Source organism: Anomaloglossus baeobatrachus, chromosome 7 (assembly GCF_048569485.1).
Source record: "Anomaloglossus baeobatrachus isolate aAnoBae1 chromosome 7, aAnoBae1.hap1, whole genome shotgun sequence".
NCBI lineage: Eukaryota > Metazoa > Chordata > Amphibia > Anura > Aromobatidae > Anomaloglossus > Anomaloglossus baeobatrachus.
Window position 1 is genome coordinate 296916565 of NC_134359.1, and position 25653 is coordinate 296942217.

The following is a 25653-nucleotide window of genomic DNA, read 5'->3' on the forward strand; positions in this document are numbered from 1 at the left end:
TGTGCTTGATTGGCCAGCAAAGTCGCCTGACCTAAACCCCATAGAGAATATATGAGAGACACCAGAGCCAACAATGCAGACAAGCTGAAGGTGAAAGCAACCTGGGCTTCCATAACACCTCAGCAGCGCCACAGGCTGATCACCTCCATGCCACATTGCCGCATTGATGCAGGAATTCATGCAAAAGGACCCGACCAAGTATTGGGGCATTTACTCTACAGAGTTTTCAGAAGGCACCAACATTTCTAAAATAAGTCTAAAATAATTTTTTCAGTTGGTCTTATATAATATTCTAATTTTCTGACTATAATGACTTTGGGGTTTTCATTGGCTGTAAGCCATAATCATCAACATTAACAGAAATAAACACTTGAAATAGATCCCTCTGTGTGTAATGACTCTACATAATATATAGGAATAGATCCATCTGTGTGTAATGACTCTATATAATATATAGAAATAGATCCCTCTGTGTGTAATGACTCTATATAATATATAGAAATAGATCCCTCTGTGTGTAATGAGTCTATATAATATATAGGAATAGATCCCTCTGTGTGTAATGACTCTACATAATATATAGGAATAGATCCATCTGTGTGTAATGACTCTATATAATATATAGAAATAGATCCCTCTGTGTGTAATGACTCTATATAATATATAGGAATAGATCCCTCTGTGTGTAATGACTCTATATAATATATAGGAATAGATCCCTCTGTGTGTACTGACTCTATATAATATATAGGAATAGATCCCTCTGTGTGTAATGACTATATAATACATAGAGATAGATCGCTCTGTGTGTAATGACTCTATATAGTATATACAAATAGATCCCTCTGTGTGTAATAACTCCATATAATATATAGGAATAGATCCCTCTGCGTGTAATGACTATATAATATACAGGAATAGATCCTTCTGCGTGTAATGACACTATATAATATATAGGAATAGACCCCTCTGTGTGTAATGACTCTATATAATATATAGGAATAGATCCCTCTGTGTGTAATGACTTTATATAATATATAGGAATAGATCCCTCTGTGTGTAATGGCTCTATATAATATATACAAATAGATCCCTCTGTGTGTAATGACTCTATAATATATAGGAATAGATCCCTCTGTGTGTACTGACGCTATATAATATATAGGAATAGATCCCTCTGTGTGTAATGACTCTATATAATACATAGAGATAGATGGCTCCGTGTGTAATAACTCTATATAGTATATACAAATAGATCCCTCTGTGTGTAATAACTCCATATAATATATAGGAATAGATCCCTCTGCGTGTAATGACTATATAATATACAGGAATAGATCCCTCTGTGTGTAATGACTCTATATAATATATAGGAATAGATCCCTCTGTGTGTACTGACTCTTTGTAATATATAGGAATAGATCCCTCTGCGTGTAATGACTATATAATATATAGGAATAGATCCCTCTGTGTGTAATGACTCTATATAATATATAGGAATAGATCCCTCTGTGTGTACTGACTCTATATAATATATATGAATAGATCCCTCTGTGTGTAATGACTCTATATAATATATAGGAATAGATCCCTCTGTGTGTAATAACTCTATATAATACATAGGAATAGATCCCTCTGTGTGTAATGACTCTATATAATATATTGGAATAGATCCCTCTGTGTGTAATGACTCTATATAATATATAGGAATAGATCCCTCTGTGTGTAATGACTCTATATAATACATAGAGATAGATCGCTCTGTGTGTAATGACTCTATATAATATATAGGAATAGATCCCTCTGTGTGTAATAACTCTATATAATACATAGGAATAGATAGCTCTGTTTGTAATGACTCTATATAATATATACAAATAGATCCCTCTGTGTGTAATAACTTCATATAATATATAGAAATAGATCCCTTTGTGTGTAATGACTCTATAGAAAATACAATACGTGAAATAGATCCCTCTGTGTGTAATGTCTCTATATAATATACGCATTTTCCCTTGTTGTATAGAATTACTGAAATAAATTAACTTTTTGATAATATTCTAATTTATTGAAATGCACTTGTATGTCTAACGATGACCGGTGTCTTCAGGGCGGGGCACATGGGCCTAGCACCCACTTACAAGAGTGTAGTTAGTTATTTCTGATTCATCTCGGTTATAGCGGACTCACCTCCAACGTTCAACCACAGCCTCTTCTCCTTCTTCTCCGAGTTATAGATCACTGAGCACTTGTATCTTCCACCATCAGATATTTGTGTGTTAGAAATAGTCAGATTAGCGATCCCAGCTGGTAACACTTCTGTGCTCAGTGAATATCTAGAAGAATTTGTCTGCACAGTTTTATTATATCTCAGGATTTCCTTATCTAGACAATTCCAGAATATTGTGAGATGATTGAGGTCTACAGGAGGTTTGTCCACTGTGAACCGGCAAGGAACTTGAGCATCCGATCCCAGCCTGGCGACATTTACAGACGGTGCAATCAGATCCAGTGACGACACTGTGGACAATAACAGATAAGTATTGATGAGCGAGCACTGCCATGCTCGGGTTCATGTTACTTGTAACGTGGAGTTGGACACTCAGATGAGCACAAAGCATAAACAGTTAAAGCAGAATGGCGCCCAAACCATCACATTCATCTGATTACGGGTTCTCAGAAGGCAGATCCAGAATCCGTGTAATACAGATGTTGTCGGAAGGAAAAGTGATCAGACCACATCTGTGCAGAGATAAATTATGGAGATTTCTTCTGTAAAGCTTCATATGGATAAAGAGTAGAGGAAGCACTGACCTGAGAGACAGAGGAGGAGGCAGAGGAAGCCCTTCATGACGTTCATTTTATACAGTACCTTGCCCTATAATTCACAGATCATTCCTGTAATTTCTTACTCTCTCCAGAATATGATTCCCTGAAATTATCTGACTCGTCTTCACAAGAAAATAAATCAGGTTCTCCAGTGTCACCGACTCTCAGAACAGATATGATCCTCCTGCACACATCAGGGGTCAACACTTACAGATAGCTTTCACTTTCTAGTTCCTATTTGGGAATCAGCATTAGACTGCCAAGACCCTATGACTGCTGTGAAGACCACCGATTGCTCAAGAGCGGAAATTCATGTAGGATTCTTCCAATGCAGTGAAGGAAATAAATATTTGATCCCTTGCTGATTTTGTAAGTTTGCCCACTGACAGAAGAGTCTATAATTATAAAGGTAGGGTAATTTTAAGGCCGGGGCCACATGGGGACTACTGTGATCCTCGGGTATATTCTGGGCGGGGGTCTAGTCTGGCCTGTTACACTAGCCTCAATAGCCCCTGTTATGGCAGATGCTGATAATGTACTGGGCCTCGTTTCTTCCTTTCATTGGCTTTTAGGCCGGGGCCACACGGCGATCTACTGTGAACCTCGCATGACACTCAGCTCACACTGGCAACACAGCGGGAGCCGAGTGTCATGCGAGTGTCACTGTGACTGATCGGACCTCAGCTGCGGGGGGCAGGCCGGCACTGAAGAGGGGAGGGAGGGATTTCTCTCTCCCTCTCTCCTCCGTTGACGGCTATTGCCATTCTCGCTCTGAACACGCGGTACGCCAGTGTACTGCAAGTGCAGAGCGATTTTTCTCTTGCCCCATAGACTTGAATGCATGCGAGAGAAACAAGGATCGCATTGCACCAGCAGCATGCTGCGACTCTTTTCTCGGTCCGTTAAGGGCTGAGAAAATAATCGCTCATGGGTGCTGGCACATAGGCTAATATTGGTCCGACTGGAATGCGATGTTTTCCCTGCCTGTTTTTAAAAGATGTTTTACCTCAAAGAAAGAATAATTTTCGATCCCGTGCTGTAATGTCTGTATACTCTTTTGTATACTCTCCCCCCTGCCCAGGAGATGTGGTATAATCAGATCATGTCCCTGTACGGTCAGACACGGCCATTAAACAGCACATAGCAGAGGCACAAATATAAGATTATCTCAGCACAGGAACTGTCACAGAGAGATTTTCCCAAACTTCCTCGACTGTCATGGTGGTTTAGCGCCCCTGGGCTTCATGCGCCACAGGGTATTACACCTCCAATAAGGGGTAATATTCATCCTAGGTTAGGAGGGGTTTAACTGCCGGTGCCTTCACAAAACCACACACATACAACAATCAGGTACTATCCCACAGGGGGGGGGGGACTAGGGCAGACTGGGTAGTGAGCCATCACGAAGCATGGAACTTCCCCAGTCGCTAGGACAACCACTGGGGGCGGGCACCACTTGGGATAAGAAGTAGGCTCAACCATGTCACTAGAGCAGACCTTCCCGGGCACAGCTTGGGATAACATCTCGCACAGACAACAGGAGTCGAGTGTTTCTCTTTCTTCGTGGGGCCCGTGGCATGGAGCTGGAGGCTCAACCTGGGTTCCGGATAGCAACGGGGGACACTTCAGTAGAAAGACTTCCACGGGCACCGGCGGTGACCGCCGACTATCCGGGATTGGCTGGAGCCCATCGTTGTAGCGCGGTTCTCTGGGGCAGCGCCTGAAATACCTGTGAGTAAAAGACCTGGAACCACAGCCCCTACCTCTGCCTCTCATTTGCTGTTGCCCAGCGCTGCGGCGCCAACAGGGACCACCACCACCCCCGCCCGTCCTCCATCATCCTCCCCGATGTAACCCTGCTCCGCCTGTGGGGAGTGACACCATCTCGGCTGCGACCTTCACCATCAGCCCCGTAGAGCAGCACCTGCAGTGGCGGCCCATCTCTGGCTGTGGACCACAGGTGGCATCTAAACAGACTTTCCTAACCGTCACTACCACCCCCATCCTCCATCCTTCCTCCGTCCACCGCCTTCCTTCCCTTCTCTACATCTTGGGGTCACGAAACCGGACCAGGCCAGCGCATGACGACGCAGAGGATCTGCACCCCCGACTCGGTGACGTGTCGGGTGAAAATCCCCTCGACCCCGGGGTGTTACAGTGGTGTTGGGTTCTGTTTTGATACTCCACCTGTTAACTCCTCTGGTGTCTTTGATCTATGCATGCAGACTCAGGCGTTTACCTGTTAAGTGCTAATTCAGAGGCTGGCAAGTAGGCGTTAATCTCTACTAGTCTGCTTGTTAGTCTACTTTGACCACCTAATGTGGGTGAGTCTATCACATCTACTCCCCTCTTATATATGCTGGCCAGATCCTTCAACCTATGCCAGCTATAATTTATCTTAGTTGGTCTGGGGAGATGTGGTGATCCAGACTATATGGTGTGATATCTGTTGCTTTCTGCAGTTGAGGAGTTTACCCTTGTTTCCTTTTTGTTGCTACCCTTCTGCTTTTGCTTTTCTCCTGAGTCTCTCTAATGAAGGTAGAAATGTTGCTTCAGGCCTTGTTATAGGGACAGTCCCAAACATCCAGGTTGCTTTGTTGGACTATTTGTAGTCTGTGCCAATTGTTCCACTTTTCCTGTTGCCTGACCTTAATTTTTGGGAATGTGGAGACTCCAAGTAGGGTCTCAAAATTGTCTTTTGTCTGTAGTGCCAGGGTTCTGGTAGCAAGAGGCCTATGCCTGTCTCTCATGCATCTCTTGATTTTTAAAATGAAAATGCCAACTGACATCATGTGTGTTGCATGGACCATAGTTCCCTGCTGTGCACTGTGGGGAAATGGGGAGGGCGTGGCAACTGATACCACTGTCCTGCTGTCTCCATGAATGGTTTTTAAATGTAAAGACTTCAAGATTGGTCTCCAAGTTGTGTCTTGTCTGTACTGGCAGGGGTATGGGAGTACCAGCCATACACCTGTCTCTCATCCACCTCTACATTTTTTATGTCAATAATCTAGGGAGCTAATGGCTATACTAAAACAATGGTGGGTGCTGCACTTTAAAACATATTTTTGCTGTTTTGGAAGCTCTTAACCTCCCTAAAGTTTTTTTTCTCTGACTTATATTTGGCCTCCCATTGAATCCAATGGGGTTTGATAATATTCGGAGTTCAGTTTGCTGAACAGTTAGGCGAACATACCGTTTGTTCGGTTGGGCTTGGCTGTATGTGTGCAGTGTATTTCCCCTTTGGTTTCCCCTTGTTTGTCCTTATCTGCTTATTATCTCACTCCCTGGTGGAGGGGGGTATTATACTAGTATTTCTCAGGAGTATAGAAAGGCATGGGACTTCAGCATCTCCACCATTAGGAGTAATCTGAAGGTGAGAGATTGCATTGTTTCCCTTAGCGTAAGGGACAGGGACTTTTTTTTTTTCAAACACATCCATTTGTGGAAATTATTATTATTCCAAGATCTATTGATTAAAATTAACTTTGTTTGTGGGAAAAACCCTTTAAGTCTGAGGAGCTGTATAAAATTGAAGAAACACAGAAGACAGACTTTGTTCTCCAATGTTCCTTCCGTGTTTCTTCTGATTTTTGCTGATCTATTGATAAGGGTTAATGAATAAATATAAAGGTCGCACAGTCTACCTGCGTCAGTAAATAAATAAAATAATAAAACAACGGATGACACCAAAACTGCTGCAATCAGAGGCAATGATGATACTCCATTTCTTATGAAGTAAAAATTCACCTAGATGTGTAAATAATGAAGCCTGAAGAAGGGTTTACACGCTCCAGATCATGGCGTTAAACAATCACCGATCGGCTACCATGATTAGTCTTTTAATAATTGGTGGACTGTTCACAGAATTTTTGGTAATAGCTTGTACCGTGCACATTAGCTGTCATTGTCCTCGGCAGCACATTTCCTACTTCCACACGACGATGTGCTGCCGAGAATGACGGTTGTTAACCAAGATAAAAAAAAATCCCTTCACCTGCTGAATGAAAGTTTTCGTCTTTCATCGGTGGATTGGCAGAGAGTTTACATTATGTGATTATCGGGAAATCAGCCTTCCTAGGAATTCATGTTCATGATAATAGGACTTGGTAAACGCATCTTAAAGTCCCCATATCCATTAGACCAATGTTCTGTATACGGGGGCTTCCGACCCGTCTCCAACTTTCGCCTGACAAATGATGTCTGGGGAGATAACGAGTCTAAATATAAAATAAAAAAAAAATCTAAATCCACGTGGTGTAACCATAACGGCGATATAATTAGAAATGACTGAGTCACACACTGCGGGACTGCGGCCAGACATGAATACTTCTTCACAGCTGTCATGTTCTATCAGCCGTACGGTTCTCATATTAGTCACAGTCTGGCACGATCCTGAGGCCGAGGAGAGAATGGACGTCTTTGTCTTGCATCACTTGTTCTTGGTGGATTGAAGACGTTGGATCCACTCGACTGATTTCTTATTTCTCTGTCTTGTGTCGTTTCCCGCTGGGGGCGTGTCTTTACACTGACGAGCATTGTCCAATCACTGCTGACGGTATCAGACCGCCCCTTATATAAGAGGAATGGTAACACCCAGTTGTTCATTTCTCCATTATTTTCAGGAAGAATAATGGAGGAACAGCTCCGTGTAACACTGTAAAAATAAAAGGGGCCATCATAGAGGAATTGTTATTCTATGGGCAAAACAAGTAACTAGAAGAGAAATGTCAGGATAAATGAGACATCCCCTTTATCCATTTATTCTGATGACATCTGTGGTGTATGTGTGTATAAATATATATATATATATATATACAGTACAGACCAAAAGTTTGGACTCACCTCATCTCTAGAACAACTATTAAGAGGAGACTGTGTGCAGCAGCCTTCATGGTAAAATAGCTGCTAGGAAACCACTGCTAAGGACAGGCAAAAAGCAGAAGAGACTTGTTTGGGCTGAAGAACACAAGGAATGGACATTAGACCAGTGGAAATCTGTGCTTTGGTCTGATGAGTTCAAATTTGAGATCTTTGGATCCAACCACCGTGTCTTTGTAGAAAAGGTGAACGGATGGACTCTACATGGCTGGTTCCCACCATGAAGCATGGAGGAGGAGGTGTGATGGTGTGGGGGGGCTTTGCTGGTGACACTGTTGGGGATTTATTCAAAATTGAAGGCATACTGAACCAGCATGGCGACCACAGCATCTTGCAGCGGCGTGCTATTCCATCCGGTTTCCGTTTAGTTGGACCATCATTTATTTTTCAACAGGACAATGACCCCAAATACACCTCCAGGCTGTGTAAGGGCTATTTGACTAAGAAGGAGAGTGATGGGGTGCTACGCCAGATGACCTGGTCTCCACAGTCACCAGACCTGAACCCAATCGAGATGGTTTGGGGTGAGCTGGACCGCAGAGTGAAGGCAAAAGGGCCAACAAGTGCTAAGCATCTCTGGGAACTCCTTCAAGACTGTTGGAAGACCATTTCCGGTGACTACCTCTTGAAGCTCATCAAGAGAATGCCAAGAGTGTGCAAAGCAGGAATCAAAGCAAAAGGTGGCTACTGTGAAGAACCTAGAATATAAGACAAATTTTCAGCTGTCTCACACTTTTTTGTTAAGTATTTCATTCCACATGTTTTAATTCATAGTTTTGATGCCTTCAATGTGAATCTACAATTTTCAGAGTCATGAAAATAAAGAAAACTCTTTGAATGAGAAGGTGGGTCCAAACTTTTGCTCTGTACTGTGTATATATATATATATATATATATATATATATATATATATATATATATATATATATATATATATACCGGAGATCAAAATTAGAGAACACCACACAATTTCCTAAATGTTGTGGTCATTGTGTAGTCCTATGTAATTATATCCTAACATGAGGAAGCTCAAAGGATTCTTCACTTATTTCATAACTTGAATTTATTGTAAAGCAAATAATAAAAATGTAAATGAGATAAATGAAAAAAAAACAAAAAAAAACCCACAGATCACAATATATCTATAAGTTATTATATAGGGCATGTCAGTGTTTTACTGAATGCACCCTGACTGCTGTGCCCTGGTAGTAAGGGGTTAAGTTCCCTCTCATGTCCGATTCTCCCTCCTCCCCCTTCCAGGGGTGTTATCCAATGGGAATGTTCCCATGATCCTACTCTTTCCCCTATAAATATTCCCCCTCTTCCTGGTTCCGGCCTCTCCTCACCTTGTGAGATCCGGACGCTGCTGTCGTTCCCGGTGAGAGATGGCTGACATGCTGGACAAGGCTGGCAGGGACAGGATCAGGAGGGAGGGTGACGCGTGGCTTGCTGCTATTATAGGTGAGCAGCGTTCCCCTCCTCCTGAGGCTCAGAGGCAAAATCCGGCCGGCAGACGGCCTGCTTGTCTAAGCCGCCCGCCGGAGCGTCTGAGTCACACACTGCGCACGCGCGCGGGGCGGGCGCGCGCCCCACGTGCCCGCGAATCACGTGCGCGCCATGCACGTTCCCACGCTCAGTAACGCCCACACGCCCGACCACAGTAACACGCGCGGCGGCCGCAAGCCTCTCCTGTCCTACAGGCAAAGCGGCGCCGCTGTAATGAATAAATCAAATCACTGCGCTCTGGAGGCAAGGCTTAACCCCATCCTTGCAGCTTCAGCCCAACACTCCACCTGTAATAGCATCCCCACACACAGCCATGGGAGGAAATAATAGCTGCCTGTCCTCCTCAGCAGAGGAGTTTGCTAGTAGGATGCAATTATCTACTCTTACCTCCCCTGCCACAATGCACTAATGGAGAAGCAGGCAGGGTGGGGGCAGCTGCTCCCTCAACTACAATGTTATCTCCCCAGTTGTCTCTTCAACACATAGACATGAGTGGGGGAATGACTTTGCCCCCTGCGGTGGCAACAGTGATGGCTATGGCTCCTGCAGCAGCTGCGGTGATGGCTTTGCCGCTTGCTGCTCCTGCAGCTACTGTTGGGATGGCTTTGCATCCTGTTGCTCCGCAGGTGCTGGCATTGCCCCCAGCGGCACCAGAGGGGATAGCCTTGCCTCACGCATCACATACAGTGTCGGCCTTGCCCCCGGAGCTGCAGAACCTACCCCGGGTCCTCCCTGTCCACGATGCAGCGGGTGCTGGAAGCACGGCCCATGGTAGGTGACGCCTGGGCGCGGACACCGCTCCGCTGCCTCCGACTCCTCTGACTCCTCACATTCCCGTAGCCTATATAGACGCAGGCGATCCAGTAGGGATCGCGATCACCGCTCTGCCTATTCTGAGCGACGGTCCACATCCTCTCGCAGAAGCCGTCGGCCTCGGTCATCAGGATGGCGTTCGCCATCAACCACGGCTGATTCATCCGACGACTCCAGGACATCCAGCAGGCACTCTCGTCGCAGATCGTGCCGCCAGAGAGATGCCGAACCCTATGTGGTTCAACCACATGCCGCCGGATCGGTAGCGGCTCAACATATATCGGTGAATCCCACGGATGCTCCAGCGGTCGGTGAATACACTTATTCTGGGGCTTGGGGAGGTGCCGATACTACAGCTATGTCATTAAAAGCTCTGTTAGCCCATTTAAATACCCCGAGTGGAAAAAAAAAAAAAAAAAAAAATTCTGGTTAACCCTTTATTACTCTGAAATCAACCTGAAAAGAGATACGAGCCCCCTCCTAGGGCTGATATACATAAGGATACATTCTTTTGCGGTATCCCCCCCCCTTAGACTCTCACCTTGACCCAGAGACTGTAAAAAATAAAAGAAAAAAAAAATATTTTGGGCAAATGATTATATAGACATTTGGTTGCTTGTTTCCACTGATCAATTTACTGTAGACAAGGAGAGGGTTCTGCTGAACGGCCTTTTAAAAAAAAAACAAAAAACCCCAGGGTTGCAAAAACTATTAATAATTGGCTGCAAGCCTTTTCGTATTAGGGTGTGCATGGGTCAGAAACATCCTGACCGTTGTCCTGAGCTTTTTATATATGTTGACTTGTTAAAGCTACGGACTCCTGGTTGCGCTTCATGATGACTCCTAAAGTCTCCTTTCATGTCGCGGCCCCTGGCAGCTCGGCCGGTTCCAGTTCAGTGGCCGTGCGTAGACCCAGCGGCACTGCCGATTCTTTGGTCTCTGCAGATAGAAGCTTGAATGCTCTACCTGCGGAGGCCCCCATGCAGCAGAAAAATGCTCCCGCCTTCGGCAAAATTGCCAACAAAGTCGTCAAATTCACCTGAAAATCGAGACACCAGTGAGCGTATCAGAGACGGGGCTGTGGCTCGATCGGTACCTCAATAAAGAGGCGGCAGCTCAGCTGCACTTCGGCTTCACTTTTGGATTCTTTACCCCCTTTTTAACCTTAACAGACAACCCATTTTTGTCCGGAATCTAAAGTCAGCGACGGAACTCCATGAGGTTTTGCTTGATAAACTAAACAGCGAGTTAGATAAAGGCAGGTTTAAGGGACCCTTTAAGGTGATACCTTTTTACAACTTTCGGGTGTCTCCGTTTGGGGTCATTCCTAAGAAGGAAACAGGAAAATTCCGTCTAATTCATCACCTGTCTCACCCGAGAGGTTAATCCGTCAACGATGGTATACTTGAATTGGACACGTCAGTCACGTAGGTTTCTTTTGACAAAGCTATGGGTTTAGTTCGGCAAGCGGGGGGGCGCTGATGGCCAAGTCAGATATTGTGTCGGCTTTTCGCCTCTTCCCAGTCCACCCTGATTGCTACCAGTTTTTGGGATGTTTTGCAGACGGTTGTTATGACTACGATACGTGCCTTCCTATGGGATGCTCAATCTCTTGTTCCTATTTTGCGCTATTTAGTTCTTTTTTGGAATGGGTTGTACAAGTTGAATCCGGTTCTCAATCCGTTACTCATTATCTTGATGACTTCTTTTTGTAGGCCCCCAAGATTCCACTCACTTCCACCTTCTATTACATACGTTTTGCAGCTTGATGTCAAGATTCGGTGTCCCGTTGCAAAGGGGAAAAATCCTTTGCCGGTCCTTTCTTTGCTTGGTATTGAGATAGATTCAAATGCGATGGTTTTTTCGTCTCCCAGATGACAAGGTATTGAAGCTGCGCTCACTGATCATGGGATTTTTGTTCGGTCCGTAGAGTGACCCTCCATCAGATGCAATCTTTCTTGGCCCTTCTAGTATTGCCTGTCTCGTCATGCCAATGGGTCGAGTTTTTCCCGGAGGTTATCACTGGTTACAAAAGGCGTTTGGCTTCCCCATCTCCGTACCAGGATTACATCCCGCCTAGGGGCTGATTTGTTCATTTGGAACGATTTTGTATCCAGGTACAATAGGCAAACTTGTTTCTAGGATAACTTTGCCCCCAATGAAGAGCTATCACTCTTTTCCGACACATCTGGATCGTTGGGTTTTGGTGTTATTTCGGTGTTCAATGGTGTGCTGAGCATTGGCCCCAATCTTGGCACGCCAATGGTCTCGTGTCCAATCTAACTCTCCTCGATTTATTCCCCATTGTGACAGCGGTCGCCATCTCGTGCCCGCCCTTCAGAAATAAACGGATTTGATTCTGGACTGACAACATGAGGGTGGTGTACGTGATAAATCACCTGACTTCATCCTCTTTGCCAGTTACAAAATTACTTAAATTTTTGTGCTTCAAGTTTTGAGCTCAATATTTGGTTCCTGGCTCGCCATGTGCCTGGCAGGTGCAACACTATCGCCGACTCACTTTCCCGTTTTCAATTTCAGAAGTTCCGACAGCTCTGTCCTTGCGCCCAAACAGAGGGAATATCGTGCCCACACAGCATATGGGATCTGTTGGAATGCAGCTGATGCCGTTGGTGACGTCTTCAGGGGCCCCAGCTGGCTTACGGTAAGGCATGGGCGGAATGGTCAGTTTTTTCGCAGCAAATTACACGGTTTCTACATTTGATTCTGCCAGATTGGATGTTACCTGTATCACCTGAACTATCTGCCGGGGCTTGCTTTCCATTTCAAACTACGAGGTTGGTTGGACATTACTAAATTTTTTATAGTCCAACAAGCAGTTAAGGCGTGGGGCAGGGGGCAGCCTAGAAGGGAGCGCAGAAGGCCGGTTTCTTTTAGCCTTCTTCCTACTATCATCGGCCTCCTTTCGAGTCTGCTCTTTTCTCTGCTTCTTTTGCTATAGCCTTTTTGGCGCATTGCGCATTGGTGAGTTGCTTTCTACTGCCGGAGGCACCCACGGGGGCCTTCGGCACGATGACATCACATCGGGTAATGGGGGTTTAAGGATAAGAATTCGGCAATCTAAGACTGATCAAACCGGGAATGGCTGCTGGTTATTTTTGTTTCTATTCCTGGCCCAGCGTGCCCTGTTAGACTGATCCGTAACTACATCACTTTGCGCCATGGTAACTCTTCATTCTAGTCCATGAAGACAGTTCCCCTCTGACGAGATTCCAATTCTTAGCGGTTTTTCGTAAATGTTTGACGTTTCTGGGTCTGCCCGCCAGCGAGTTTGGTACTCACTCCTTTGGATAGGGGCGGCGACTGAGGCCGCTTGGGCGGGATTGCCCAATGCATAGGCCGGTGGTTTTCTGCATATTTTGCGAAATGTATTAGTCCGGTATTATTGCTTCTTTAATCAATTACTTAAACAGGTTTGCCTTATTGTATACGTGTCACTAACAGTTTTTTCCTTTTCGGCGCGGCTAAGTCTGTAATTTGGTTACTGGGCCACTCCTATATTTGGCTTTCGTGGCTTCGAGGTGAATTGGAGAGGCATCAGGGGTCTCATATGGGCTCAAGTTATACCTGAAGTTGTGGAGATTGCCAGGTCTGCCTTAACTCCAGTGGTCCTCGTCATTCATGCCGGGTGAAATGACCTCGGTTCCCGCCGCAAGATGGTATTGAGCAGGCTTTGTTCTTTATGGGTGGGGTCAGAGCACAGTCTAGGGCCTCTGCTCCTCCGTGGCGGTTTTGAGCCAAACAGTTGTTCGGTTACGAAAGCTAAAGTGCGCCGGAAGTCCGGCCTGGCACAAAGTTTCGTTTGAAAGTATTGATTAATAATTATTAAACAACTCTCATCTTTTATTGTGGATGGAGGTCGGTCACAGCACAATTAATTAATTGTGCTGTGACCGACCTCCATCCACAATAAAAGATGAGAGTTGTTTAATTTTGATAAAGCTCTCCTAATAAAGTTTGTATTTTGGTTAATTTGGTCTCGGAGTGGTTAATCGGACATGGGAGGGTCTTGTTTGCGGGGTGTGGGTCTCAGCAGTCATAGTAATCTGGAACCTGGTGCTAATTTCCTTAATTATCTGAGAAACCCTATCTAACTGGCAGCCTAGAGGCCCCTTTACACACTGCAACATCGCTAGCGATATCGCTGTCACGTCACCGGTTTTGTGACGTAATAACAACCTCCCCAGCAACATTGCAGTGTGTGACACGCCTCAGCGACCTGGCCCCCGCCACAAGTCGTTCAGGACCATTCTTTGGTCTTTTGTTTCCCGCTGCGCAGCATGTATCGGTGTGTTTGACACCGTCACAACGACATCGTTAGCGACCCAGCCCATAGACGTGCTAGCATTCCCTTTCCAGCGAGGTCGTTCTGCAGGTCCGTATCGCTGCTGCGTCGTTGGACAGATCTGTCTGTTTGACAGCTCACCAGGGACTGTTAGAGACTTTCCAGCTATCCCGGCCAGGTTGAGATCGCTGGTGGGATCGCTAGAATGTCTCAGTGTGTAAAGGGGCCTTAAGTTTCAAGATTGCACTGTCTTTGCTGTTCCAAAGTGACTGAAACCCTCCAGCAGCAGGTTGTCCAGATGAAGGCCAAAGAGGTGACCCTATCTGCCATAGCAAGAGAAGTTGGTGGTTCCAAGTGTGTGATTTCGAGAATATTGCATCTTTACAAAATCACAAACTTTAAAGGCCCCCAAGAGGCTGTTCGCCCTCGAAAGACAAATGTAAAAGAGGACAGGATAATGCGAAGAATCTCCATGGGTAATCATTTCAATACTGCAGCTGGAATTGCTCGGCAGTTCAGCACTGACCAGGGTAAGGATCTGTCTCGTCATACAGTGTCACGTGTAAGAGCATTTGGACTGAAAGCCAACTCTGTAGTGACCAGGCCTCTCATTAGCAGAAAGGATCACAAGGCTAGACTCACCTTTGGTGAGGAGCAGGTTGTGTGGACAGAGGAGAAGTGTCCACAGCTCATTTTAGTGATGAAAGCAAGTTTAAATTATTGGGGTCTGATGGGAAACATTATGTTCATCGACAAACTGGGGAAAGACTGAACCCAAAGTGTGTTAAGACGTCACTGGAAGCTGGTGGAGGCAGGTTCATGATTTGGGGAATGTTTTCTGCAGCAGGAGTTGGACCTCTCATACAGCTACATGGCAGAGTGAATGCAAGTGTGGATCAGAACCTTCTTCACAACACATGGCTCCTTATTTGCTTTCATCACTCAATCAGCAGCAATTTTCATGCAGGACAATGCCCCCCTGTCACACAGCAAAACGGGGAAAGCAGGTACTGGAAACAATGAAATGGCCACAGCGCAGAGCCCTGATCTAAACCCAAAGGAAAACCTCAGAAAAATCCTTGGTGACAAAGTTATGGCCAAGAAACCCACAACAGTCACACAACTGTGGAAGAGACTATAAGAAGAGTGGGCCAAAATCCCACCAGAGCAGTGTGAGAGACTAGTGATGTCCTGTGGCTGCAGATGTGATGGAGTCATTCACAGCGACGGCCGGTGCACGTCCTACTGATTGTCACTGTCGTTACCTGCAGAACATTTACTGGTCATCTCTCTACAGTCATTGCTGCTCTCTAATTATCAGCATCACGTTTTGGGCAAAATAAAGGTTTTATATTGATAAACATTGGATCTTTTGTAAAACCCTGCTCTAGTGGCACAGTGCAACTCTTACCCTGCTCTAGTGGCATGGTGCACCCCTTACCCTGCTCTAGTGGCATGGTGCGCCCCTTACCCTGTTCTAGTGGCATGGTGCACCCCTTACCCTGCACTAGTGGCATGGTGCTCCCCTTACCCTGCTCTAGTGGCATGGTGCGCCCCTTACCCTGTTCTATTGGCATGGTGCGCCCCTCACCCTGCTCTAGTGGCATGGTGCGCCCCTTACCCTGCTCTAGTGGCATGGTGCGCCCCTTACCCTGCACTAGTGGCATGGTGCACCCCTTACCCTGCTCTAGTGACATGGTGCACCCCTTAACCTGCTCTAGTGGCATGGTGCGCCCCTTAACCTGCTCTAGTGGCATGGTGCGCCCCTTACCCTGCTCTAGTGGCATGGTGCGCCCCTTACCCTGCTCTAGTGGCATGGTGCACCCCTTACCCTGCACTAGTGGCATGGTGAGCCCCTTACCCTGCTCTAGTGGCACGGTGCACCCCTTAACCTGCTCTAGTGGCACGGTGCGCCCCTTACCCTGCTCTAGTGGCACGGTGTGCCCCTTACCCTGCTCTAGTGGCACGGTGCACCCCTTACCCTGCTCTAGTGGCATGGTGCACCCCTTACCCTGTTCTAGTGGAATGGTGCGCCCCTTACCCTGCTCTAGTGGCATGGTGCACCCCCTTACCCTGTTCTAGTGGCATGGTGCACCTCTTACCCTGTTCTAGTGGCATGGTGCACCCCTTACCCTGTTCTAGTGGCATGGTGCGCCCCTTACCCTGTTCTAGTGGCATGGTGCGCCCCTTACCCTGTTCTAGTGGCATGGTGCACCCCTTACTCTGTTCTAGTGGCATGGTGCACCCCTTACCCTGTTCTAGTGGCACGGTGCACCCCTTACCCTGCTCTAGTGGCATGGTGCCCCTTACCCTGCTCTAGTAACATGGTGCACCCCTTACCCTGCTCTAGTGGCATGGTGCACCCCTTACCCTGCTCTAGTGGCATGGTGCCCCTTACCCTGCTCTAGTGACATGGTGCACCCCTTACCCTGCTCTAGTGACATGGTGCACCCCTTACCCTGCTCTAGTGGCATGGTGCCCCCCTTACCCTGCTCTAGTGGCATGGTGCACCCCTTACCCTGTTCTAGTGGCATGGTGCACCCCTTACCCTGTTCTAGTGGCATGGTGCACCCCTTACCCTGTTCTAGTGGCATGGTGCACCCCTTACCCTGTTCTAGTGGCATGGTGCACCCCTTACCCTGTTCTAGTGGCATGGTGCACCCCTTACCCTGCTCTAGTGGCATGGTGCTCCCCTTACCCTGCTCTAGTGACACGGTGCGCCCCTTACCCTGCTCTAGTGGTATGGTGCGGCCCTTACCCTGTTCTAGTGGCATGGTGCGCCCCTTACCCTGCTCTAGTGGCATGGTGCACCCCTTACCCTGTTCTAGTGGCATGGTGCACCCCTTACCCTGCTCTAGTGGCATGGTGCACCCCTTACCCTGTTCTAGTGGCATGGTGCACCCCTTACCCTGTTCTAGTGGCATGGTGCACCCCTTACCCTGTTCTAGTGGCATGGTGCACCCCTTACCCTGCTCTAGTGGCATGGTGCTCCCCTTACCCTGCTCTAGTGACACGGTGCGCCCCTTACCCTGCTCTAGTGGTATGGTGCGGCCCTTACCCTGTTCTAGTGGCATGGTGCTCCCCTTACCCTGCTCTAGTGACACGGTGCGCCCCTTACCCTGCTCTAGTGGTATGGTGCGGCCCTTACCCTGTTCTAGTGGCATGGTGCACCCCTTACCCTGCTCTAGTGGCATGGTGCGCCCCTTACCCTGCTCTAGTGGCACGGTGCGCCCCTTACCCTGTTCTAGTGGCATGGTGCGCCCCTTACCCTGCTCTAGTGGCATAGTGCGCCCCTTACCCTGCTCTAGTGGCATGGTGCGCCCCTTACCCTGCTCTAGTGGCATGGTGCACCCCTTACCCTGCTCTAGTGGCATGGTGCACCCCTTACCCTGCTCTAGTGGCATGGTGCGCCCCTTACCCTGCTCTAGTGGCATGGTGCACCCCTTACCCTGCTCTATTGGCATGGTGCACCCCTTACCCTGCTCTAGTGGCATGGTGCACCCCTTACCCTGCTCTAATGGCATGGTGCACCCCTTACCCTGCTCTAATGGCACGGTGCACCCCTTACCCTGCTCTAATGGCACGGTGCACCCCTTACCCTGCTCTAGTGGTATGGTGTGCCCCTTACCCTGCTCTAGTGGCATGGTGCGCCCCTTACCCTGCTCTAGTGGTATGGTGTGCCCCTTACCCTGCTCTAGTGGCATGGTGCGCCCCTTACCCTGCTCTAGTGGCATGGTGCACCCCTTACCCTGCTCTAGTGGCATGGTGCACCCCTTACCCTGCTCTAATGGCATGGTGCACCCCTTACCCTGCTCTAATGGCACGGTTCCCCCCCGTACCCTGCTCTAATGGCACGGTGCACCCCTTACCCTGCTCTAGTGGTATGGTGTGCCCCTTACCCTGCTCTAGTGGCATGGTGCGCCCCTTACCCTGCTCTAGTGGTATGGTGTGCCCCTTACCCTGCTCTAGTGGCATGGTGCGCCCCTTACCCTGCTCTAGTGGCATGGTGCGCCCCTTACCCTGCTCTAATGGCACGGTGCACCCCTTACCCTGCTCTAGTGGCATGGTGCGCCCCTTACCCTGCTCTAGTGGCATGGTGCACCCCTTACAAAAAAAACGGAGCATGGTCTTCAATGGAGATTGCATTATTTCTGAGAAAAGCAACTGATCAGACATTGTGCTCTAATTTTGCTCTCCAGTGCGTATATATATATAAATAAATCAAATCACCTCCCTTTCCCCCATATAAATAAAAGTAAATATACTTTGTACTGCTGCGTTTGTAGATATCCAATTTATCAATAGAGAATGAATCAAACCGTACAGTGAAAGCCATAGTGAAAAAATAATTAACACACCAGAATTTTCATTTTTTATTTTTCGGTCCCCTACACCTCCCTAAAAATATGGATTAAAAAGCAATGAAAACATCACATGCACCGCTGATTGTATAAATAAAATGTCAGCTCAAGAATGCAGAAAACAAACAAAAAACCCGAGCCCTCGACACAAGAATAAAAAGGTTTCAGGTCTCAGAAAATGGCATCATAAACCAGAAACTTTCTGTTTACAAACTTCTACAGTTTTCTTGACCACTTACAGTTAGATCCAGAAATATTTGGACAGTGACACAATTTTGGCGAGTTGGGCTCTGCATGCAACATTGGATTTGAAATGAAACCTCTACAACAGAATTCAAGTGCAGATTGTAACGTTTAATTTGAAGGTTTGAACAAATATATCTGATAGAAATTGTAGGAATTGTCACATTTCTTTACAAACACTCCACATTTTAGGAGGTCAAAAGTAATTGGACAAATAAACCAAACCCAAACAAAATATTTTTATTTTCAATATTTTGTTGCGAATCCTTTGGAGGCAATCACTGCCTTAAGTCTGGAACCCATGGACATCACCAAACGCTGGGTTTCCTCCTTAATGCTTTGCCAGGCCTTTACAGCCGCAGCCTTCAGGTCTTGCTTGTTTGTGGGTCTTTCCGTCTTAAGTCTGGATTTGAGCAAGTAAAATGCATGCTCAATTGGGTTAAGATCTGGTGATTGACTTGGCCATTGCAGAATGTTCCACTTTTTTGCACTCATGAACTTCTGAGTAGCTTTGGCTGTATGCTTGGGGTCATTGTCCATCTGTACTATGAAGCGCCGTCCGATCAACTTTGCGGCATTTGGCTGAATCTGGGCTGAAAGTATATCCCGGTACACTTCAGAATTCATCCGGCTACTCTTGTCTGCTGTTATGTCATCAATAAACACAAGTGACCCAGTGCCATTGAAAGCCATGCATGCCCATGCCATCACGTTGCCTCCACCATGTTTTACAGAGGATGTGGTGTGCCTTGGATCATGTGCCGTTCCCTTTCTTCTCCAAACTTTTTTCATCCCATCATTCTGGTACAGGTTGATCTTGGTCTCATCTGTCCATAGAATACTTTTCCAAAACTGAGCTGGCTTCATGAGGTGTTTTTCAGCAAATTTAACTCTGGCCTGTCTATTTTTGGAATTGATGAATGGTTTGCATCTAGATGTGAACCCTTTGTATTTACTTTCATGGAGTCTTCTCTTTACTGTTGACTTAGAGACAGATACACCTACTTCACTGAGAGTGTTCTGGACTTCAGTTGATGTTGTGAACGGGTTCTTCTCACCAAAGAAAGTATGCGGCGATCATCCACCACTGTTGTCATCCGTGGACGCCCAGGCCTTTTTGAGTTCCCAAGCTCACCAGTCAATTCCTTTTTTCTCAGAATGTACCCGACTGTTGATTTTGCTACTCCAAGCATGTCTGCTATCTCTCTGATGGATTTTTTCTTTTTTTTCAGCCTCAGGATGTTCTGCTTCACCTCAATTGAGAGTTCCTTAGACCGCATGTTGTCTGGTCACAGCAACAGCTTCCAAATGCAAAACCACACACCTGTAATCAACCCCAGACCTTTTAACTACTTCATTGATTACAGGTTAACGAGGGAGACGCCTTCAGAGTTAATTGCAGCCCTTAGAGTCCCTTGTCCAATTACTTTTGGTCCCTTGAAAAAGAGGAGGCTATGCATTACAGAGCTATGATTCCTAAACCCTTTCTCCGATTTGGATGTGAAAACTCTCATATTGCAGCTGGGAGTGTGCACTTTCAGCCCATATTATATATAGAATTGTATTTCTGAACATGTTTTTGTAAACAGCTAAAATAACAAAACTTGTGTCACTGTCCAAATATTTCTGGACCTAACTGTAATTACTATACGGGGCCAGAGTGAGGAACATACATTGTTGGTTTATGCTGGCAAATAGTGGAGATAATTACTGTAGGGGTAAATTAGGAGACATTATTACTGATGAATATAGTTTATTTTTATTTTTTATGATACTATCTTCCATGGTGGGAACAAAAGTCTGATGTAGTGTAGAAATTGGGGAAACAGTGTGGAATGTGCCCTGGGAGTGATCAGCTATAGGTGACTGTGTGTTATTTTCTGCAGAGGCATTTTCTGGCTGGAAGAAATGATGACGGTCAGCACCAAATGGAGAGGAAAAGCGAAGGTGAACAACGTCAGCTAGAGACGTCACTGGTAAGTCAGTATATTACATGTACAGACACACACTATACACTATATACAGAACTCCTGTGTATAATGTCACTGGTGATCACTGTATTACCTATATACAGATCTCCTGTCTATAAAGTCACCAGTGATCACTGTTTTAGCTGTACCCTATATACAGAATTGCTTTGTATGTCACCAGTGATCATTCTGTTACCTGTACACTATACACATACACTATATACAGAGCTTCTGTGTATAATGTCACTGGTGACCACTGTATTACCTGTACACTGACACTATATACAGAGCTCCTGTGTATAATGGCACTGATGGTAATATTAGTGTTATTAGTATTGTGTTTTTTATTCATGATCATTATTGTAGTATTATTCAGTCAGTATGTGGTCTGGTCTTGGCATGTTGGTATTTGACCCTTGTATGTGGTTGTATTCAGTCACTATGTTGTGTTAATATGTAGTCTGATCATGATATGGTGGTATTTCTCTTTTGTATGTGGTATTATTCGGTCACTATGTGGTCTGGTCATAGTGTGGCGGTATTTCTTCCTTTGTATGTGGTTGTATTCGGTCACCACGTGGTGGTAATATGTTGTCTGGTCATGATATGGTGGTATTTCTCTTTTGTATGTGCTATTATTTGGTCACGATGTGGTTTACTCACAGTGTGGCAGTATTTCTCCCTTGCATGTGGTATTATTCGGTCACTATGTGGTCTGGTCATAGTGTTGCCGTATTTCTTCCTTTTGTATGTGGTTGTATTCGTTCACTATGTGGTGGTAATATGTTGTCTGCTCACTGTGTGACAGTATTTCCCCCTTATATGTGGTATTATTGGTCTTGGTATACTGGATTGTGTTGTGTATGGAGGTCCCTTTTTCTCTCTGATATCAATATGGAAATATACTTTATTTCCAATAAAGATTAAATACTTGAATGTTTAACCCCTCCCTGTCCTGTGATTATTACACTGTAGCACATATGCACTTATAGAGGTTGTCTGGTGAAAACAAGTAATTGCCTCTTCATTTTACTATATGGAGGACTATCTGAGGCCCATTATTCTCTTCTAATGCCTCATGCACACGTTCAGTATTTGGTCAGTATTTTACCTCAGTATTTGCAGCCAAAACCAGGAGTGGAACAATCACAGGTAAAGTATAATAGAAACACGGGCACCACTTCTGCATTATTCTCCCACTCCTGGATTTCGCTACAAATACTGATGTAAGATACTGACTGTGTTTGGGGGCACTTTTGTGGTCATCAAATGCAATGAAAGGGGAATCTAGGGGCTTTAATAAGAGGAAATTACTTGGTAAGGGCTGTAAAGTTGTGAAATATGCTCTTCTGTGTCCCAGCTGAATATTTTTATTTACTATTATTATTATATTTTTTTTGGGGGGGGGGCCCAATTAGAAATTCTGCTATGGGGCCCCATGATTTCTATGTACACCCCTGCCCCGTCAGCTACATGTTAAACAAGAACCGCAAACAAACAGTACAGATGGTGATGGAATGAGGGTTACGGGCCCTTGGGAAGCGTGTCACCGGTTGCAGTGGTGACTGGGGTCTCGGCCTCCTCCGTCCGTGCATCTGTGGAGCCATCGTAAAAGTGGTGAGCCTGCAAAAACTTTCTTTTTATACTGACCGTACTAGAGGAATATAAATATTCCAATGCGCTGGATTCAGAGGTGTGTATATGTATATGTTAACCTATTTGTAGTCGGGCCGTTGAGGGTCAGGTCTGTAGATGTCACAGGTGGCCTTGCCCGGTTCCGTTGCCCTGAGGCGTACACAAATAGAGGGGAAGATGGGTGATTGGGGATGGTCTGTCGTGATACCACCTGTGGTATGCGGCCAGGGATGAGCCACTGCTGCAGGATTCCTCACCCGGGCTGGTGGTAGTGCAGCTCAGGTGTTATCACTCCTCACAGGTGGAGTGGGCACCAGGAGGATGACGTGGGTGGTAGTGGTGCAACGGGGGTGTAGAACTGGGACGCCGACAGAAACCGGACGACACAGGCTTTACTGGACGGGTAATATGGTCCAGGAATACGGTAGTCCGGTCAGCCCAAAAGCAGCGTGGGTCTCTCCTTGCCTGGCAGGTTGGAGGCCATTCTTAATGCACTTTTGGTGGGAGCAGCCCCTCTCCCCGCAGTGCCGGGTATAGGTGACGAGGTCACCGGGGAGCAGGTTGCGGCCCGGGTGGTCCTCCGGCAGGTGGTCATTCACGTCCCTTCGGGCCACAAAAACTTCGGCCTCCAGGCCCGGCTCAAATATGAAGCCGTATCCCCTACGGACATCGAATCTCCTCACTTGCCCCTCATATCTCGGGCCCCGTACTCGGAAGGTGGCTCTGTGGAGACTCTCCTTCTCCTGGATGGTGCAGGCTACTACCAGCTCCGCTTTCTTCTTCTCCCTCTCCGCAATCTCTCGGCCCAGTGGGGTCGGTTCCCTGTCCCAGTAAGGGGCTGCTGCGGGCCCCTGCGCGCGGGTCAGGCCCCGCGAGACTTCCTTTACGCTGCCCATTACTGGCATTCTGGGTGGAAGGTCCCACGGTGTCATGGCCTGGGGTACTGCCTCACAGCGGCGACCCGGCGCAGCCTCAGCCGAGGCGTGGGGGACGGGTACAAGGGTCCTCTCCCACTTGACCTCCGCCTCCTCCTGTACGAGATGGGCTGCCGGAGTCGGTACGGGGCCAGGCACGGTCACATGTGCCTCCGGTATATCTCCGCTGACGGGCTCGGCCTTCGGTATCTTCCATGGGAGCGGTTCAGGGTGGCCACAGGCCTCGGCTGCAGATCGGTCCGCTTGGGCGGATAGGCAGGGTACCGCTACCGGTTGTGGTGGTAGCGGGCCTAGTGGCGGGGCAGCAGCAGCCAACACAGGCATCGGGGGAGGCAGCAGGGTGAGCGGGCGCAGACCGGGCCCCTCAGCCGCGACGACCGACCCTGTAGGGATACAGGGGCGTGGGTCACTTACCCGCTCCTCCAGAACTTCCTCCACCTCGCGTCTCCGTATGGCTGCCACCACATCCGCCATGTCGGCCTCCCACTCCTCCAAGAGGAGCTGCACTCGGATCTGCAGACGGCTACGTAGCTGGGCGGTCCGGACCTCCACCCACGCCGCGGTGCCGGAGCGTGCTCCTCGCCCGTGAGTGGAAGGGGGTGGTTTGAGTTGGAAATGTGGTCCGTGACGCCACCCATGGGTTGTGGTGAGCTTGGGACACCACCGCTGCTCTGGACGGGGATCCAGAGAGCGATGACAGGGAGCAGCTGAGATGGTTCTCTCCCCTCCGTGGGTAGGGGGATTTTGGTGGTCCCAGTGGCCTGGTGATAGCGACTGGGAGGTGCATTGTGGGGCTTGGCGAGGTGCAGGGTCGCGGGGGCAGCGCAGCGCCAGACGGCACGGCGCCACCCAGTCAGCCAGCAATGCACACGGAGTCTCCGGTAAAACAAACGGCTGGATGGACGGGTCCCACAGGCGGCTGCGGTGGTCACTCCCGGTAGGTTGGCGGTGACTGTCTCTCCCTGCACCTGTGTTGTGTTTTCGGCCCCGATGGCTTTCCACTGGCAACCCGCTCCCCAGTGGTGCATCCGCCAGAGGAGCCCCTCTTTAGCCGCAGGCTCTGGCCCTGGGAACTCTAGCTGTGGCGGTAGCTGTACCTCCCTTCACGGCTGAGCGGTTGCCCTCACTCGGGTCCTTGCTGCTGGGAAACCCCGGAGGTTCCCGTCGCCGACGGATCTGACTGGTTCAACGGCGACTCCAAGCCTGGTCGGGGTCCGTAGGCCCTGCCGAATGGTGCTGGCTTCTCTTCGCTCCCCGGTCCGGCACCGGCGGGCTACCGCCCGACCCCGGTCCTAACGGTTGTGCGTCAATCGGCCTCTCCTGCAGACGGTCAGCACCGTCTGCCAACCTTGCTCTCAGGTGCCCGGGCCACGTACCCGGACACGGTCAGTCTGCTCTTGCTCCTCCACTACTACTTCCCTCCTTCACTTTCACTGTCCTTCACTTAACTGCCTTCCTTTCCCGCCTCCAGGACTGTGAACTCCTCAGTGGGTGGGGCCAACCGCCTGGCTCCACCCCACCTGGTGTGGACATCAGCCCCTGGAGGGAGGCAACAAGGATTTGTATGTGTGACTGATGTGCCTAACCGGGGTGTGGGGTGTGTTGTTGCAGTACCTGTGACGTCCTGGCTTGTCCAGGGCGCCACAAATGCGTATTCATTTCAATGCATTTGCAATGGACTCGCGTCAACATGCGTTCACATGCGTTTGCGTGCGTTATAGTGAGGATCCAGCGACTTGCAGTTTTTTAACTTTTTTCAAAAATGCTACTTGTAGCGTTTTTGAGCTGCGTCCAAATACTGTTTTTCACTGGATCCTGACTAAACAGCATGCAACCGCATGTGAACGCTGGCATGCTCTTAGACAGGATCCTGTTTGGCCAGAAACCAGCCTGGCGTGATCAGTCTTTCTCTTTTTCTCTTTTTCTCTTTTTCTCTTTCTCTCTTTCTCCCAGCTGTGTCTGATTTTCAAGTCTTATCACGTTCAGTTCCCCTCACTCCCGATCATATGACTCCAATGCCCGCCCATAAACTTCAAGTGACGGGATCCTGCAAAATAACAGATGCGTTTCTCTTTGCAAAAACAGGATCCGCTTTTGCAGCAAAAAAAACGTTCATGAGGCATGTTAAAAAAACAGTGTAAAAGCAGCCGTGCTGCTTTCACACAGGGCCGGCT

General features: G+C 47.7%; 2 protein-coding genes across 11 annotated transcripts in view; one reads left to right on the plus strand and one right to left on the minus strand.

The window, feature by feature from the left end:
• Nucleotides 1–3050, minus strand: part of LOC142245625 (uncharacterized) — a 62465-nt gene extending 59415 nt beyond the window's left edge. The window contains exons 1-2 of one of the 2 annotated variants that reach the window (XM_075318506.1): nt 2815–3050; nt 2191–2520 (exon numbers count right to left, since the gene is read on the minus strand). In XM_075318506.1, the coding sequence (XP_075174621.1) occupies nt 2191–2520; nt 2815–2860 (376 nt within the window). In that variant the 5' untranslated portion in view covers nt 2861–3050. The remainder of the gene's footprint in view (nt 1–2190; nt 2521–2814) is intronic. The other variant, XM_075318505.1, reaches the window with a different exon arrangement.
• The window catches only part of LOC142245626 (natural cytotoxicity triggering receptor 3 ligand 1-like), a 140342-nt gene that overhangs the window by 35125 nt on the left and 79564 nt on the right, over nt 1–25653 (plus strand). For 4 of the 9 annotated variants that reach the window (XM_075318511.1, XM_075318514.1, XM_075318512.1 and 1 more), the window contains exons 1-2: nt 12389–12694; nt 20826–20915. The gene's annotated coding sequence lies outside the window, so the exon portion shown is untranslated. Of the gene's footprint in view, nt 1–9057; nt 9089–9121; nt 9172–10234; nt 10341–12386; nt 12695–20825; nt 20916–25653 lie in introns of those variants that run through there. The other 5 variants (XM_075318507.1, XM_075318509.1, XM_075318510.1 and 2 more) reach the window with 5 other exon arrangements.